This window comes from Staurois parvus, unplaced genomic scaffold (assembly GCF_062004578.1).
Source record: "Staurois parvus isolate SC_StPar_1 unplaced genomic scaffold, SC_StPar_1.0 ptg000491l, whole genome shotgun sequence".
Lineage (NCBI taxonomy): Eukaryota > Metazoa > Chordata > Amphibia > Anura > Ranidae > Staurois > Staurois parvus.
Genome location: NW_028318287.1, coordinates 1,245,253 through 1,264,131, shown reverse-complemented (window position 1 = coordinate 1,264,131; position 18,879 = coordinate 1,245,253). Strand labels below are relative to the sequence as shown.

Sequence of the window (18,879 nt, the reverse complement as noted above, 5' to 3'; positions counted from 1 at the left end):
CTCAGATACAGTGTAGTTCTGCTTTAAGCATTCTGTATCTGCCACCCCTCTCTGCCAATCCCTCCACTGGCCTCCACTCAGTGTCCTCCATCCCTCTCTGCCAATCCCTCCACTGGCTTCCCATTGCCCAACAGATAAAATTCAAAATATTAACAATAACATATAAAGCTATTTATAACTCCGCCCCAAATTACACCACCAATCTTGTCTCCAAATATCACCCAAACCGTACTCTTTGCTCCTCGCAAGACCTCCTGCTCTCTAGCTCCCTTGTCTCCTCCTCCCATGCTAATCTCCAGGACTTATCCAGAGCTTCTCTCATCCTCTGGAACTCTCTACCCCAATTTATCAGACTATTGCCTACTCTGCTCACTTTTAGGCGATCTCTGAAAACCTGTCGCTTCAGGGAAGCCTATCCTGCCCTCAGCTAATACTGGAACCTTCTACTCTTCCAACCAGTCCATCCCCCAGAGTTACTACCTTCTGTACAATTGGCCACTCCCTCCTAGATTGTAAGCTCCCAGGATCAGGGTCCTCCTATCCCTCTTGTATTGAACTGTATTGTTGCTGTATTGTCTCCCGTTATATTGTAGAGCGCTGAGCAAACTGTTGGCGCCATATAAATCCTGTATAATAATAAGTATTACAGTAAAATCTGGCAGCACAGCATTCAATGGGTAGCTTGTGTTTGTAGGTTTAGATTGCGAGCTTCTCCGGGGCAGCAACTGATAACACACTGTAAAGGGCGCAGCAAATACGAGAATGAAGACATATCTCCTGGATGACAGACATGTCAAAAACTTCCTAGAAGGTGACGGGAAAAAAATAAATCAAACCTTTCCAGGTTAACAAACTTTCAAACGTCGGGGGCGATAGATGGACAAACAACAAAGAAACATCTAAAAAAAAAGCTGGAGTAGAAGAGTAGAAGACAATCCACACAGGAGCTAAAAAAAAGGATTAAAAAAAAGAAAAGATATATTTTCAAGACCCAAAATTGCTTGAACTGTGAAATCAAGTAATGAACAATAGAAAAGGTCTTGTCAGCAGGAATCAGCACTGAGCCGAGTCAGCAATTTCTGCCGAAACCTTATTATGGCCACGAATTCGATTCTTCATCCTTGCGCTGCTTCCCTCACAACAAATAAACTGACTTGACCTCCTCCTGTTACTTAATGCAAGTTGCCTGTCATTTTTCACTAAGCTCCCATCTTTCTCCTTGAGAGTCCTTCTCTCCGTATAGAAGGGGAGGGAAGAGACGCTGGGAGCCGGGACAGAGAGAACGCCATCGAGTCACTTTGGCTGCAGTCTGCGCTACAGGTCCGGGAAATGTTAGGCTGGCGCATAGCGGAAGGGCGGGCAATACCGCTGATCAGAACGTCAAATGACCTGCTGTACTTTGTATACATTTTGAAAGGTTTTCACAATTATGAATCCAAATGTCACTGTCATGCAGAGCGGTGACAGGTGACAAGGGAAGTCGGGGGATCAATAACACGCTACAAATGTTCAAAGCCAGAAAGTCAACTAAATTTGCACAAAAATAGGACCTAAGTGCATGCATGCTAATTTATGTGCAAGTGTAACCAGGGCCGTCTTTATAGCATCATGGGCCCCTGAGCAAAGTAACAAACTGGGGCCCCTACCAGCCTGCCCCAATTTATTAACCCACTCTCAAGAATTAAAGTATAAGGCCCCATGTACACAGGACACTTCTGAATGATGGAAACTGACTGCTGGAAAATGTAGGTTAAAAAACGTCTGTTTAGTCGAATTTGCATAACGCGTTTATGTGCGTTTGCGTTTAGAAGCGTTTTTTAAAGATAAGCACAGGAGAAACCTCCCAAATGCCCAGAATGCACTGAAAAGTGGTAAATGATTAACTATTTCAGACTGTTTCAGAGAAAAACAGAGAGTAGAAGCAGAGACAGCAGTATGTGTGGAGATTAGCTTAGGTGTGAGTTGCTCATTAACATTTCTTTTGTTTCCAAGGATGGGAGAGGTGTCTGGTGGAGGGAGTCATTAAGGCCACCTGGCAGGGGGTCTTCATGAGGAATTTGAGGTGTGAATGGTCATTAACATATCTTTTGTTTCCAAGGGTGGGAGAGGTCTGAGGTGTGAATGGTCATTAACATATCTTTTGTTTCCAAGGGTGGGAGAGGTCTGAGGTGTGAATTGGTCATTACAATGTGTGACAAGCTTGGTAGGAACATCCTGTGTTCAGTGTTTTGTCCAGCTGAGTACCTTGAAAACACTTTGCATGCATTTTTCATGATGAAAAAAGGCTCTGGACAGCATCGGGAACTGGAAGAGTTAAAACATTTTTCAAACGCTTATAAACGCGATTTGCCACGTTTAGCCGCGTTTACAAGCATTTTGCGTTTGAAACGCTGATAAAATCGACTGCTGAACACAAGTTTTCTGTGTTCAAAAATACAACTGTAGACTCAACTGCCTGTAAATGACTATAAACGAAGATGTGTACATGGACACATAAGAAAACATTAGAGAGAGTTCAGGGACTGCTGAAAAAAATGCTGAACAGCTCCTAAATGTGAGTTTATCAGCTGCAGAGTACGTGAGCCATAAGGCTCCATGCACACTAGCGTTTTTTTTTTTTTAAAGCTCCTTGAACCTATTATCAGCATATTTTTTTCTGCTCCTAGAAGCTGGATAGTGGTCTCCAATGTGTCCATGCACATCACTTTAAGATATTAGCATTTTTTGAGCTTCAGCATCTAGGAGCAGAAAAAAAAATGTTTTTGTAGAGTTTTTTGGAGCGTTTTTCCAGCGGAAAAAATGCAAAACGCTACTAAAAGAACACCATTACCAGCGTTTTTTATCCAGCATTTCTTAGCTAGTGTGCATGCAGCCTAAATAGTTGATAGAATTAACCATATGTTTATTTGTACTTTCAGTAAAATCTATTTTAATCAGTGAGAAAACATGCCATAAATCAAGGAGTAATCAACACAAAGGCCAAAAACCAGCAAGGGAGACAGAGAGGCATAGTACAGGGGTGGTCAGGAGGGCACAGTACAGAGAGGGATCAGTACAGTGGAGGATCAGGAGGGCACAGTACAGAGAGGGATCAGTACAGTGGGTGGTCAGGAGGGCACAGTACAGAGAGGGATCAGTACAGTGGAGGATCAGGAGGGCACAGTACAGAGAGGGATCAGTACAGTGGGGGATCAGGAGGGCACAGTACAGAGAGGGATCAGTACGGTGGGGGATCAGGAGGGCACAGTACAGAGAGGGATCAGTACAGTGGGGGATCAGGAGGGCACAGTACAGAGAGGGATCAGTACAGTGGGGGATCAGGAGGGCACAGTACAGAGAGGGATCAGTACAGCGGGGGATCAGGAGGGCACAGTACAGAGAGGGATCAGTACGGTGGGGGATCAGGAGGGCACAGTACAGAGAGGGATCAGTATGGTGGGGGGTCAGGAGGGCACAGTACAGAGAGGGATCAGTACAGTGGGGGATCAGGAGGGCACAGTACAGAGAGGGATCAGTACAGTGGGGGATCAGGAGGCACAGTACAGAGAGGGATCAGAACAGTGGTGGTCAGGAGTTCACAGTACAGAGAGGGATCAGTACAGCGGGGGATCAGGAGGGCACAGTACAGAGAGGGATCAGTACGGTGGGGGATCAGGAGGGCACAGTACAGAGAGGGATCAGTACAGCGGGGGATCAGGAGGGCACAGTACAGAGAGGGATCAGTACAGTGGAGGATCAGCAGGGCACAGTACAGAGAGGGATCAGAACGGTGTGAGATAAGGAGGCACAGTACAGAGAGGGATCAGTATGGTGGGGGGTCAGGAGGGCACAGTACAGAGATATATCAGTACGGTGGGGGATCAGGAGGGCACAGTACAGAGAGGGATCAGTACAGTGGGGGATCAGGAGGGCACATTACAGAGAGGGATCAGTACAGTGGGGGGATCAGGAGGGCACAGTACAGAGAGGGATCAGTACGGTGGGGGATCAGGAGGACACAGTACAGAGAGGGATCAGTACGGTGGGGGATCAGGAGGGCACAGTACAGAGAGGGATCAGTACAGTGGGGGGGATCAGGAGGGCACAGTACAGAGAGGGATCAGAACGGTGTGAGATCAGGAGGCACAGTACAGAGAGGGATCAGTACGGTGGGGGATCAGGAGGGCACAGTACAGAGATATATCAGTAAGGTGGGGGATCAGGAGGGCACAGTACAGAGAGGGATCAGTACAGTGGGGGATCAGGAGGGCACAGTACAGAGAGGGATCAGTACAGTGGAGGATCAGGAGGGCACAGTACAGAGAGGGATCAGTACAGTGGGGGATCAGGAGGGCACAGTACAGAGAGGGATCAGTACAGTGGAGGATCGGGAGGGCACAGTACAGAGAGGGATCAGTACAGTGGAGGATCAGGAGGGCACAGTACAAAAAGGGATCAGTACAGTGGAGGATCAGGAGGGCACAGTACAAAGAGGGATCAGTACAGTGGAGGATCAGGAGGGCACAGTACAAAGAGGGATCAGTACAGTGGAGGATCAGGAGGGCACAGTACAGAGAGGGATCAGTACAGTGGAGGATCAGGAGGGCACAGTACAAAAAGGGATCAGTACAGTGGAGGATCAGGAGGGCACAGTACAAAGAGGGATCAGTACAGTGGAGGATCAGGAGGGCACAGTACAAAGAGGGATCAGTACAGTGGAGGATCAGGAGGGCACAGTACAGAGAGGGATCAGTACAGTGGAGGATCAGGAGTTCACAGTACAGAGAGGGATCAGTACAGTGGAGGATCAGGAGGGCACAGTACAGAGATGGATCAGTACAGTGGAAGATCAGGAGGGCACAGTACAGAGATGGATCAGTACAGTGGAGGATCAGGAGGGCACAGAACAAAGAGGGATCAGTACAGTGGAGGATCAGGAGTTCACAGTACAGAGAGGGATCAGTACAGTGGAGGATCAGGAGGGCACAGTGCAGAGATGGATCAGTACAGTGGGGGATCAGGAGGGCACAGTACAGAGAGGGATCAGTACAGTGGGGGATCAGGAGGGCACAGTACAGAGAGGGATCAGTACTCTGGGGGCTCAGGAGGGCACAATATGGATAGGGATCAGTATAGTGAGGGATCAAGAGGGCATAATACTGGAATCAGGGGCACAGTACAGGTTTCATAAAGCTGCCCAGGACACAGCCATCCTGGGACAGCTTAGTAAAAAGAATGACTGTCCTGGCAAATCCGGGACAGTTGGCAAGTATGATGTAGTGCAAGATTATCATAGGGGCCCCTGGGCAGTGCCCAGGGGTGCCCATGCATTAGGGTGGCCCTGAGTGTAACACTTCCATGTATATAATACCCCTCCCTGACAATGCCTTTGTCTGCTTTTCTCTCCAGAAGGATGGGACCATCTTTGTTTAGGCATCATCCAGGGTCACCATCTACTTCCTAGAATAGGATAATGACTCAAAGATGACGCAATCATGTATATCAAGGTGCCTGCAGCACTAGTCTGTGTTCACAAATTCCTGACTCAGATCAGCCCCTGTGACTAAAGCCCATCTTGGGTACTGCTCCAAGCCTTAGATTATAAGCTCCTTGATGGCAGGGACTGATGTGAATGTACAATATACAGTATATGTAAAGCGCTGTGTAAATTGGTGCTATGTAAGTACCTGTAACAAATAATAATAAGGGGTGGGCTAAGGACCCTCAGGAAAGAGCGTTAGATAATGCTGGATGTTCTCCAGCACGGAAATAGGGTGAGCTCTATCTTGCTGCAGCTTCTAATGCACATTGTGAGAAGCTCACAGTGTGCAGTCAAATCAAACTTAGTACAGGAGAGGAGCCGGTACAACTGTGCAAGACTGAAGGAGGTCAGATTTAATCTGGAAATAGACATCTGTGAATGGTCAAACTACCATTTGTGATCCAACTCTCGAGGTCCTTTGGGTCAGCTTCTAACCAGTTCCACTTGCTCTAGTGATTTGGGACCACGACAGAAAAATCAGACTGTCGCCTGGTCCCACCGGAAGCAGCGGGAGACTGTCATCTAATGTCTATGTGCACCTTAAATTTTGCTCCTTTATGACCATGAAATTCAACAAAAGGCTCTGTGTACGTCTAATTGCACTAAGCACTTATCTGCACAGGATTAGGGCCCGGGTCTGTTTTCTGTCTCTTTCGCTGACAGCTCTGTGACAAAGCGGCTGAGGTTACAAACGCAATTAGTGAAAATGTAACCTTTTCTACCCCCCCAAAAAAACTTTTATGGTATCTTGCAAAATATTTTCTTTTATGAGATATCTTATCTGGAGGTCTGACTAGCAAGCTCTGCATAATTTCCCAAGTCTGGGTTAAACAAACAAGAGGCAAAAACTGTACAGTACCCCTCCTGTCTGTGAGCGGACTGGGACCCGAGTGATGGAAAAATGCAGATTGTTACAAGATGAAGTCAGTTTCATCAAAGTTTAGGTTTGTCTTGCCTATCTTCAATTGTGCTGCAAAAACGGTATTGTATGAAATTGTAAAAGTGGTAGGTGGTCATGCGTACATACACTATATGACCCCCCTCTAAATCAATCAGGTGTTCCAGGTGAAGGGTATTGTTAATCTTACATCATACAAAGACATTTTAGGCAATTGTGCTCTTCCATCTCGGTGAAGGCCCTGTTCCGTTCCATCATGGCTGAACATGGTTTTATGAGTTTGGTGTGGAGGAACTTGAGTTGCCTGCACAGAGCCTTGACCTCAACCCTACTGAACCGGGTTGGGATGAAACTGAATGAACCAGGTCTTCCCACCCAACATAAGTACCTGACCTCACAAGTGCTGTTTTGGATGAATAACCACAACTTCCCATAGAAACACCCCAAATGTTTGTTGAAAACCGTCCCAGAAGAGTGAAGGCTGTTGTAACCACCAAACTAACTGTGCACAAAGTCAGCTCCATAAAGACATGGTTTGATGAGTCTGGAGTTGGAGGAACATGAGAGCTCTGACCTCAACCCTACTGAACACTTTTGTGGTGAATTGGAAGTCTGTTTACCGGGTCTTCTTTATGCCACCAGTACTTGACTTTTTGGCTGAGTGGGCACAAATTACCCTAGACACCCTTCAAAATCATGTGGAAAGTTTTCACAAAAGAGTAGAGGCTGTTAAAGGTGCAAGGGAGGGGGTGGGACAAGTTCATATTAATGCCCATCCAATCCTGGAAAAACAGTACAGAAATGGTGGGAAACCCTCATAATGGGCACAGCAGATGTACAGATGTGGCAATTCAGCACAGGAATGTATGGTGGAAGCCTTTCATTAAGGGCACAACAAACCCAGGAACTCGGCTGGGGATAGTGAAAACCCCTCATGTTGGGCAAATCAGGTTTGCGTATTTGAGAACTCAGTACAGGGATGGTGGGAGCCCTTCAAAATGGGCACAGCAGGTGTACAGACCCCGGAACTCAGCACAAGGATAGTGAGAACTCCTCATAATGGGCACAGCAGGTGTACAGACCCAGAAACTCAGCACAGACATGGTGGGAGACCCTCTTATTGGGCACAGCAGGTGTGCAGACCCGGGAACTCAGCACAGAGTTGGTAGGAGCACCTCATAATGGGCACAGCAGATGCAGAAGTCCAGGAACTAAGTAAGGGATGGTGGAATGTCACTCGTTGCCATTGCTGACCTGGAAGTGAGAGGTCAAACAATACAACATTCTTGGTAGCTGCATGCCGCAGAGTGACAGCTTTCCTAGTGGGTTCAACATCTCATGCCGATCCCAGAATCTCTGAAGCTGCAAGCCCAAATGCTGTCCAAAGCTTTCCATCGGTGCAGACGATCTTCTCTATGGACCACATATAAATGCTTGACTTCTTTTATTACTGCAAGTGCATTTGAAACATTTTATTGGGATTAAATGCAATAATCAACAGTAGCTTGGTGCACCTCTCTCCTGTTTTCTTTTTGTTTACCAAAAATTTAAATCCCAGTTGTGGGTGGACTGACCCTATGGAAATCTGGACTTCCTGAAAATCTGGATTCAAACAGGATCATCTGCATAATACCAAGGCTTCTGTGAATGGGTCGTAGGAGAGGAGGGAAGGGCAAAGAAGCTGCAGCATGTCTCCTGTTCAAGATGCAAAGCTCAGAAGGATCAACATCACTCTCCTGGAACTATGGTGATAGCTGTCCAGAGCACCTGCCATTTTTCCTATGTTCCTATATTTTCTTGCATGGTTGAGTCATTTAGCCTTGTCTCCATGTCCTATGCACGAAAATATATGAATTGGGGTGCAGAAAAATGGCATCAGGAGCTCTGGACTGATGGGTCAAAATCTGAAATATTTGGCTGTAGGAAAAGGCAGTTTGTTTGCTGAAGGGCTGGAGAGCGGTACAAAAGTGTGGTGGATCCTTGCAAGTTTGGATCTGCATTTCTGGAGTTGGAGTTTTGGTCAGGATCAATGGTGTCCTCAATACTGAGAAATACAGGCAGATACTTATCCATCATGCCATACCATCAAGGAGGCGTGTGATTGGCCCCACACAGGGGCGGACTGACCATTTGGAAACTCGGACACTGCCCGGGGTCAGTAGGGGGCCCCATGAGATGCCCCTGGTACCTTTTTCAGTTTGGGCACGGACACAGGGGCCCCATGATCCCCTATTGCCCGGGGAGACCCATGAGTTGTCAGTCCGCCCCTGGCCCCATATTTATTCTGTAGCAGGAAAACCACCCCAAACATATCGTCAATGTTATTAAGTACTATCTGCAGTGTAAAGAAGAACAAGGAGCCGGAAGTGATGGTTTAGCCCCCACAGAGCCCTGATCTCCACATCATGGAGTCTGTCTGGGATTACACAAAGAAACAGAAGGATCTGAGGCAGCCTTTATCCCAAGAAGATCTGTGCTTAGTTCTCCAAGATGTTTGGAACAACCTACTGCCAAGTTCCTTCAAAAACTGTGTCCAAGTCTACCTAGAAGAATAGATGCTGTTTTGAAGGCAAATGGGGGTCACAACCAGGGGTGGACTGACAACTAATGGGGCCCCCGGGCAATAGGGGATCATGGGGCCCCTGTGTCCTTGCCCAAACTCAAAAAAGCCTATGAAAAAGGTACCAGGGGCATCTCATGGGGCCCCCTACTGACCCCGGGCCCTCGGGCAGTGCCCGAGTTTCCAAATGGTCAGTCCACCCCTGCATGGGCCCCATGATCCCCTATTGCCCGGGGGCCCCATTAGTTGTCAGTCCGCCCCTGGTTGTGACCCAATAGGGGATCATGGGGCCCCTGTGTCCTTGCCCAAACTCAAAAAAGCCTATGAAAAAGGTACCAGGGGCATCTCATAGGGCCCCCTACTGACCCCCTGGGCAATAGGGGATCATGGGGCCCCTGTGTCCTTTCCCAAACTCAAAAAAGCCTATGAAAAAGGTACCAGGGGCATCTCATGGGGCCCCCTACTGACCCCGGGCCCTCGGGCAGTGCCCGAGTTTCCAAATGGTCAGTCCGCCCCTGGTCAGAACAGATATTGATTTGATTAGAATTTCTCTTCTGTTGCTTTATTTTCCAATTTAATTGATAAAAATAAACTATTAACACTCCTATAATTGAAAACATTCTTAACTTACAGCATTTTTTCACACCTGCCTAAGACTTTTGCACAGCACTGTATATATATATTCTGTGTATTTAGCTGTTTGCCTGGAGTTCAGCTTTAAGACGCTATACACTTTAGAACATGTCGACCAAAGAAGGCTGAGGAGCTATTTGTATTCTAGGCTCCGTGAAACAAATAGCTTTTGCAGAAACACCTTCCATCTGCTTGCCTTTTGTACAAATGCGGCCTTTGTTTTCTCTCCTGCGGGCCTGTAAGCTGTCACCGGCTACGTGTGTCTGCCAAGCATGTGGCATGCGGGGTGACGGGGCATACAGAAAGGTAAAGTTCTGCAGGTAATCTCAAACCTCTTTCCTTCCTGCGCTCTCCTTGCTCGCTGACGCCCAGCCATCTTAAATCCGGAGCCTCGCTTATTTATTTGCCCAGGTGCAGCCTGTGTGCTCGCTGAGGTCATGCTCAGATAGAATTACACAGCTGAATTCGCTGCGGCCTTCGAGGGCATAAAAAAAAAAAAAAGACAAACTCCAGCTAAGTTTTACAATTTTGCATCTATTTGTGATCCGTGTGATAACCTGGAGTTCGTATTGTAGCTAAAGCTGTAGATTCTAGACTGACCCCTTTGTGGCCCCTGGTAATCACCTTCAAAAGTACTGTAGATCTAAATCTAATCAGTAAAATATTATACAAGGTTTAACATTGTCAAGTCATCTGTAGCTTGAATTAAAATAATAGCCAGTGATCCTGCCACAAAGGCCCTTGTCAAAGCACTTCCTGTTATAGGGTGACAACTAGAGATGAGCTAGCTCTTCTCAGGACACCGGTGTCAAGAACATCTGCTGCTGCACCTGTGGCTTCTCTGCTGGAAGGATCCCTTTTTGGGCCAGTTAGGGGATCCTCTTTCAAGTAACTCTGCCTTGTGTCATCTTAAAGTGGTTCTAAAGGCTCAAGGTTTTTTTACCTTCATGCATTCTATATATGAAGGTAAAAAAACCTTCTCTGTGCAGCATCCCCCCCTAATACGCACCTGAGCCCCCTATTAATCCAGCAAGGTGTACTGAAGTCTCGGCTATCCCGGGACTCCCTCTCCTCACTGGCTGAGATAGAAGTGGGAGCCACTGACTCGCACTGCTATCAATCACAGCCAGTGAGCAAATGAGAAGAGAGAGGGGGGGAGGCCAAGACGAGGCTCCGTGTACAAATGGACACATGCAGCAGCGGTACCCCCATAGCAAGCTGCTTCCTGTGGGGGCACCCAAATGGAGGGAGGGGCTAGGAGTGCCAGCGGGGGACCCAAGAAGAGGAGGATCTGGGCTGCTCTGTGCAAAACCATTACACAGAGCAGGTAAGTATGACATTTTTGTTATAAAAAAAAGCCTTTAGAATCACTTTAATTTCTGGGATTTTTTTTATAACGGAATGGAGCCCGAGTGTCAGATGGCCAGAGGAAAATTACTTTAGCTAAATGTGCCTTGGAGTGATAGTTTATATTGAGGCATCCATTAACTTTTTGACTTCTCGGTCCTGGCTATGGAGACAGAATGGTGACGTCTCGGACTGCGGGGAAGTGTTTTCTTTTCAGTGACCATGCAAACCGATCTCCCGCTCTTGGGGTCTGTGACTCACTGCACATCTGGACGGTATGAGATAATACATTATACAGTCAATTTGAGAAGCCTACAGGAGGAAGCAGATACAGGTATTTATTTATACGGGGAAGAACGCTCCATCATTGCCTGTCAACTGGCGGACACAAGTGAGGCTGCTCCGGCCGCAGATATCAGAGCAGAGATCTCCGGTGTTGCCTTAGCAAAACGGTCAGCTACTTAGGGCCCATTCACACTTGTGCTTTGTGGCAACGTGCACTAAAATGCATGCATTAATGAACATGCTCTATGTGTGGCACCCTAATGCAATGTACAGCAGAGCCCAACACACCACAACACACATATTGTGTGTTGTGGTGTGCTGCATTGTTAATGTGCTGCATTGTTTTTCATCCACCGCAATGCATTGATAGCCCCTTCATAATGATAGGGTCGTGACGTCAGACGTTTAGCCGGAAGGAGCAGTGCGGCCATTTTGAGGTGGTCTCGGCATAGAACGGACAATAAGCGAGGATGGACGGTATCTGTTTTAATGTAAGCTGCTAAATAAAATTGTGTATACTTTATATATTACGCCACTGAGTCTGCTCCTATCTGTCCTGCGAGGAACGGGGATCCCGATGCTTTTTGCTGCATGAAGAAGGGAATCCATTTGCGTACTCATATAAAGGAAAGCATACTCCCAGTGAAGGCAACTATATCTGGTATAAGGGAATTCCAGAATGCTTTGAAAGCAAAAAGAGGGTAATCGTATATTATCCTATATGCAGAGTGGTGGCACCTATTTTTGGCACTAAATTTTCCACTGATCACTTATTTGTGGCATTTCACGTATTGCAGTGGTTGTTTCACAGGACCACTAGTGAAGTGGTGTGTTGATTTTCACTTCACGTGTGTGATGTCTATTTAATAGTTTATTTATATCACTAGTGTGGTTGCATGATATCACCCATAATTTCTATGAAAGATAATGCACTATATCTAGTTTATTTTTTTTGAGGTGCTTTTGGATTGAAGGGAAAATTTGGACATTTTCACAGTTGGAAGATTGGAGAGCGAGGATTATCATTTGCATAATTTTTATTTTTATTTTATTTTTAAATTTTTATTTTTGTATTTTTATATTTTTGGTTTTTCAATTTTTGGATTTGGGACTTTTATTGCGGACATTATGCTAGCAGTATGAGACTGCGGGAAAGGGTGTGTGTATATGTATTATTGAAAAGGTTTATGCTATTTTGCACTTTCAAGGGTGAAAGTTTGACTTTTCTGTGGAAATTATAGAGTTTTGATTTATTATTATAATGAATGGGCTGCCTTAAAGCAATACGTGCTATAACTGTACTGTACCATAGTACTGTACCTGTAGCAATACTGTACCATAACACAGGATAACAAGTGCGCAACAGAACACTTAAGTGTGAATGGTCCCTTAAAAGTGAAATTCTACTTTGCTTAAAAAAAAAAATGTTAATTGGCCATTCTGTTAAATTTTTTTTAAAAAGCTATCTCTGGAATACTTACCCTGTCTCCAGTGCTGTCCCCCACAGAAAGTCCTCTCTGAGATTCAGCTTCACTCCCTTCCCAGAATGAATGACAACCAGAGTATTCAATCCACCTCCTCTGAGTCCAGGCTGTCATGGACATCACATCATCAAGCAGGCAGAAGAATGCTACAGGAAGAATCATTATATGTTGGACCACCCAATGTCAGAGGAATTATTATGTATTGCACCACCCAATGACGGAGGAATCATTATGTGTTGGGCCACCTAATACTGGAGGAATCATTATATGGTGGCCCATCCAATACCGGAGGAATCATTATTTGTCGAACCACCAAATGCCAGAGGAATTCAAAGGGATTATTATGCTTTGGCCACCTAATGCTCAATCAATCATTATATGTTGGCCCAACCAGTGTCAGAGGAATCTTTATTTGTTGAACCACCCAATGCCAGAGAAATCCATAGGAATCATTAAGTGTTGGCCACCTAACGCTGGAGGAATCATTATATGTTGTACCACCCAATGCTGAAGAAATCTTTATGTGTTGGGTCACCTAATGTTGGAGGATTTACTATATGTTGGACCACCCAACAGTGCAGAAATCATTATGGGGTTGATTTACTAAAAATTTGGCGCAGCTCTGCATAGAAACCAATCGGCTTCCAGGTTTTGTTGTCAGAGCTTAATTGAACAAGCTGAAGCTAGAAGCGGATTGGCTACCATGCACAGCTGTACCAGATTTTGCACTCTTCAGTTTTAGTAAATCAACCTCATTGTATTGGCAAACCCAATGCAGGAGGAAGGCGACCTGTGACATCATCCAATAGGCATTAAGATGGCTAGGGGGCACTGGCGTTTTCCTTAAAAAGCCTATTCACAGCCATCCCATTTGTTTTTGTTTTTTTTAAATTGAGTTCAAAGGGATAACATTTCTGTCATGTTTTTATTTCTGTGTGTGTTTCCCCATTCAGGAGATTTTTCTTCATTTCATGTACTTGGTTAACCCACTCTGTTCTTTCCCAACAGGATTCATCACCTTTTGTCCCGAAAGGAAGTGAGGGAAAAACTCCCAAGCAGAGACACAGACAGCAATAAATTAAAAAAAAAGTAGGTTAAAGGCAAAGGAGCCCTGGAGTCATTTTGTATTGTTGTTATCATCCCATGGTATAATGGTGATATGACTATTAACAATCTGCATACTTGGCTGGCAGCTTCTGCACACCAAAGGATTTCCACAATGACCTTGGGTGGTGATGAGGGTGCGTAAGTCTAGGATTTGAGGTCCACACTGTAATGTTCAAGTTCAGACATTAGTTTATGAAACAGACAAATTGTTTATAAAACTAGCACACATTTCAGGTGCTTTACTTTGCTCCCTTCGTTGGTAATGCACGCAAACGCAAAAATTAATGACTAGTTAGGCGTTTTAATGGTCGGCAAGTTTGCAGTTTCTAGTTCTTTGTTTCGTCAAGCTCTGTCGAAGGTATAATACAGAACTTGAAATGCATTGGTGTTTGTAAATAACGTGTTTTTGGAAAAACCTACATCTGGACAATTTTGTGTGGCACATCAAATGTAGATTTACTCAGGATTAAGAACCTGACAGAGTCTCCAACCCTTCCGTACCATATCCAAAATGAAAGTTTTTCCTGGAGTTGGGTTTACAACCACTCTAGAATGCAGAGTAGTAAAAATTGTTCATGTTTGCATTTAAACAACGCTTTGTTGCATTTAGTTAAAAGTAATCTGTACCACTGCTGAAAATGCTAACTGCTTCGCTGTCATGCTGCAGTCTACTTTCTGAATCACTTGCAGGGGATTATGCAAATCAGGTTTTGTGAATTATATCACTAAATTCCCAAGGTTGTGAGTGTTCACATGCCTTCTGTTTTGTTATTCAACATGATATAATCCAAAATCCTAGTCCTAAAGCCCTCACCTAACTACATTAATCTAGAGCAGCCATTTTCAACCAGGGTTCTGTGGATCCCTAGGGCTCCTCCAAAGGCTGCTAGGGGTTCCTTGAGCTGTTGCTAATTGACCCCCCATTATGGATAATTCCACTTGACAGAGTCAGCTGCATAGCACCAATGATCTTTTTAGCTGTCCGTAAATTTGGCATTCTGGCCACCAGTATAAAGGGGGCATTCTTTTCACTGGCCTCTGAAGTAAAGGACATCTTTCCCACTGACCACCAATTAACTGGATTTACAGGGGTTTTCTGGGACATAAAAATGGGTAGGGCAGGGGTCTCCTAACTTTTCAAAAAAAGGGTCAGTTTACTGTCCTTAAGACGCGAGGGGGGCCAGCTTATGGCCAGTGGGGGTATAAAATGTCCTAGCATCAGTGAAAATAAACATTACCTCAGGTTTTGTGGTCAGTAGGAGGAATAATGCCCTATTATTGGTATTAATGGGTGGCATAGTGCCCCATCATTGGTGTAAGAGACAGGAATTATGCCCTACTGTTGATGTAAGTGGGAGGAATAGTGCCTATCATTGGGAGGAACAGTGCCACAAGGGCCGGATAAAGGCTAGCAGGAGGCCGCAGTTTGGAGACCAATGCTCCTTAGTAAAAAGGTTGAGAAAAGCAGGTCTAGATGTCTGAATGTCACCCATCTGCCTTCAATATTCCCTCTGGGTCAGCACTACTCCCTTCACCACAACTTCTCTCATGATGCACTCCATTACTGGGACTTCATTCCACATGCCATCTGGCATTCACCATCCATCCAAACCTTTAAAGGCACTTTACGTACAACACCTTTCCTTCTCTCAACTGACTTTTCCTGATTCCTCCAATCATTACTCCTATCTGTACAACACAAAAACTGTGCAGAAATCTCTTTAACATCTTGTATCTATCTCTTCTTCTTTAAAGCTATAAAATATTTTACATTATGCTAAATGTATTGGCCCTGCAGGTTCTCACGTCCTACAGCACCCAAGAATACGAAGGACCTAGGGTTGATATAGTAATACTAAAAAAAAATAAACAAACATGGCTTCAACATACAGGAGACAGAAAAATGACATAATAAATTTGATAAAATTTTAATAATTGTGGCCTATAAAGTGGACCTATCTCAGATTAGCTATTCTGACAATCAAGCTGGTGGATTTATATTACATGGCCAATGTCATGGCATTAGTTATAGGATTTCTACTGAAGGGCCTCTGAGTCGGCCAATCAGCACTGGTCATGGAACTGGCTTTTGGCGGCAGGTAGGAATCCAGTTTGCCAAAGAAAAACGATTTCACAGCCTCTTATTCTATATTGGTGCAGGACTATCAGAATAGTCTTACTATCCGAATACAGGTTCACTTTACAGAAAATGTACTGAATGCAAATTCTTTTACACATCCTCCTGTATGCATATCAAATATATAAGTTACAGAAGAATAATATTTGCACGTGCGAGAACAATACAAAGTCTTTCCAGTTAAAACAAAATCAAATTAAATAAAAAAAAGCCAAGACAATCAATATTCATGGTTATAATGATCAAGAGCTTACTCCCAAAAACAGCCAAAACAAAACAGTATAACAAGCAGCTTTTTCTTGCATCCGTCTGACGCTCTGACCGTGCGCAAAAGTTTCTCTGTCTTACCTGCTATTTTTCTTATCCTCTTATGCACCTCTTCCGGAGATCGTAGTGAAATGCGTTGGAAACGCATAAAATAATGGTAAGGCTTAAAACCACACATTGAGTGTCCATAGTACTGTTCAGTTTTACAAGAAACAAGTAAAATCTAAATGTAAAGGTGCGGGGGGGGAGGGGGGGCTAAATAAAATTAAAAAAGAGGGGCATTTCTCTCTCTATATAAACTTATACACCATATGAAATAAAAAAAAAAAGGTTGAATTATTATTATAATATGACACTACAAATATGTTGATATATTCTAATCTATTAGGACACTAACAGGGCACTGGAAACAGTTATGATGATTAAGGTGCAATGACCCATGACAATCAGATTTTACTTGATTGCATTCAGAACAATAGAGCAGCCATTCTCAACTAGGGTTCCACAGAACCATAGGGTTCCTCTACAGGTTGCTAGGGGTTCCTTGGGATGTGGCCTATTGGACTTCCATTTGATGGATAGTTACGGTGCTAATGCTATTTATCGAAACAAGCAGCATGACACAAATTATCTTTTTTAACTGTCTGTAAGAGTGGCATTCTGATCTCCACTGTAAAGGTTGCATTTTTCCTACTGACCAACCAAGGGTTCCCCAAAACCTAAATTTTATTTAGGGGGTTCCTCTGGGGTAAAAAGAGTGAGAAAGACTGCAGTAGAGTTTAAATTCTGGTTGGTTGGTTTTTTGGTTGGTTAGGTAGCTGCACCTAAGTCTGTATGTCTTTGTACAGTCCCATGGATAAACGCTGGAAGTAGAGGCTGATGAAGTTAACGAGAGCTCGAAGAATCTACAGCAGTGACAGGGTACATTTTTTTAAAATTTTTGGTTAAATCTAGCCACCCTAGGTATATAGTGTTGGGCATGTGTGCTGAATCTGGTCATCAACTGAACCGCTAGAAAACACTGGGGCTGGTTTTATTGGGTTCATTGTTGAGCAGAAGTCCCAAAGCCCATAGGTCTCAGCCAAACATCTGTCCATCCACAGCCAGTCTTGATATACCTACAGACATCGGATGGAAGCCAGACATGGAGGTACACTCTGACTGCAAAAAGATCTATCCATAAAAATGTTTGTTGGCTGCGGCCATCTTTATTCTATGGAGGATGGAAAGCAAGGACTGACAGGACACACCGGTAGCTGAAAAAAACAACCTTGGCCAGGGGATGTCTGGCTTATGTCTATAAGCTTCTATAAAGTGTATATAGACATAATGGCTAACCTGTACTACAAAAATGGTGGCCAGAATCTGACTGCTGTGGATAGTAAGTTTTCAAACATACAACTTATTTGTTTATATATGAAGCCTACTGAGCTGCAATAGGCCTCACAGCAACCATTATTCCATCATTTTGTTTCCATGAGTAGGTTAACTAACAGGGGAAGAGCTGGTAAAGCGGTTATGTGACACCTAAATTGCTAACATGGCTTTCATGGTACACTCTAGTATAAATGACCCAAATGACATCTAAATGCAAAAGCTATCAACCGTACAAAGAAGGATATGCTCTGCTGAGTAGAGAAAACACTGGAAAAATGTACAATGCTGTGAATTCACACCAGACAACGAAGGATGCACACAAGACTCTCTATGGGAGCTGAAGGCCTCAGAGCAGACAGCTGCCAATGCCCTCATGAAATGCAATCAAAAGTTAGCAGATTACCTGGCTCCACATCGTGCCATCCACTCGACTGGCTGCCGCTTCCTGGTGATCTACCCTGGTTTGTGTAAAATGGCTCTTCTCCAGGGCTATCCATTTCGTCCTCTACAGACTTGAGGCGCTTTGTGGAACTTGTAAAGAGAAAGAGAAGGAGTATGATTGGACAAACCTAACTTGTGATGTCAATGTTGCAGTGCAGAATGTAACGAGGTGCAGATGGCAACCAATCAAAATTCAGCTTATAGAGGTATGGTGAGATCCATATAATTTAGGTTCTGACAGGCTGCTCTTGGTTTCTCTGCACTGCATTAAGATTTTAGTTGTTTATGATACACAGTGCTTTAGCAAACTAATATCATTCATTTAGGGCATGCTTGCTCAACCCTTTGAAGAGGGAGGGCCACTTAAGTAATTTGGTAACCAGTTGCAGGCCACAATGAAATGAAACGATTCCGAATTTTGATTGTTTAAATTTTGAATAGAATAATAAACAATTTCCTCCTGCAGCTCCTGAATGCTGAAGGGAGGGAGAGGAGAAGCCGGCTTTTAGCGGTTGCAGGAGGAAAATGAAGAGGTTCGGTTCCTGTACATGTCGCCCCTCTTGTTCAGGTGTAAAACAGAATGTGACATGGAGGCTGCAAGGGCCAACTGGAGCATGAGGTGGGGGTCACCACTGTGACCACTGACACTACACCAGTGGTTGGGGGTGTAGTAAAAACATGTCTCAACTAAACCCCAAATGTAAAGTCCTTGCTGTCCTGAGCCCCCTACAAGGCTGCTTTTACAATGATGTACTGCAGTTTACCCGCACCGCAGGTGCAGCGCAGTGCACCAGTGGCCTTCCTGCGGGTTAATTGCTCTTT

The 18,879-nt window shown here is 44.7% G+C and overlaps 1 protein-coding gene across 10 annotated transcripts in view; it reads right to left on the bottom strand.

The window, feature by feature from the left end:
* Window positions 1-18,879, bottom strand: part of NFIA (nuclear factor I A) — a 535,857-nt gene that overhangs the window by 122,511 nt on the left and 394,467 nt on the right. For 6 of the 10 annotated variants that reach the window (XM_089689685.1, XM_089689684.1, XM_089689680.1 and 3 more), the window contains exons 6-7: window positions 18,020-18,147; window positions 16,321-16,350 (exon numbers count right to left, since the gene is read on the bottom strand). In XM_089689685.1, the coding sequence (XP_089545811.1) occupies window positions 16,321-16,350; window positions 18,020-18,147 (158 nt within the window). The remainder of the gene's footprint in view (window positions 1-16,320; window positions 16,351-18,019; window positions 18,148-18,879) is intronic. The other 4 variants (XM_089689688.1, XM_089689687.1, XM_089689683.1 and 1 more) reach the window with 1 other exon arrangement.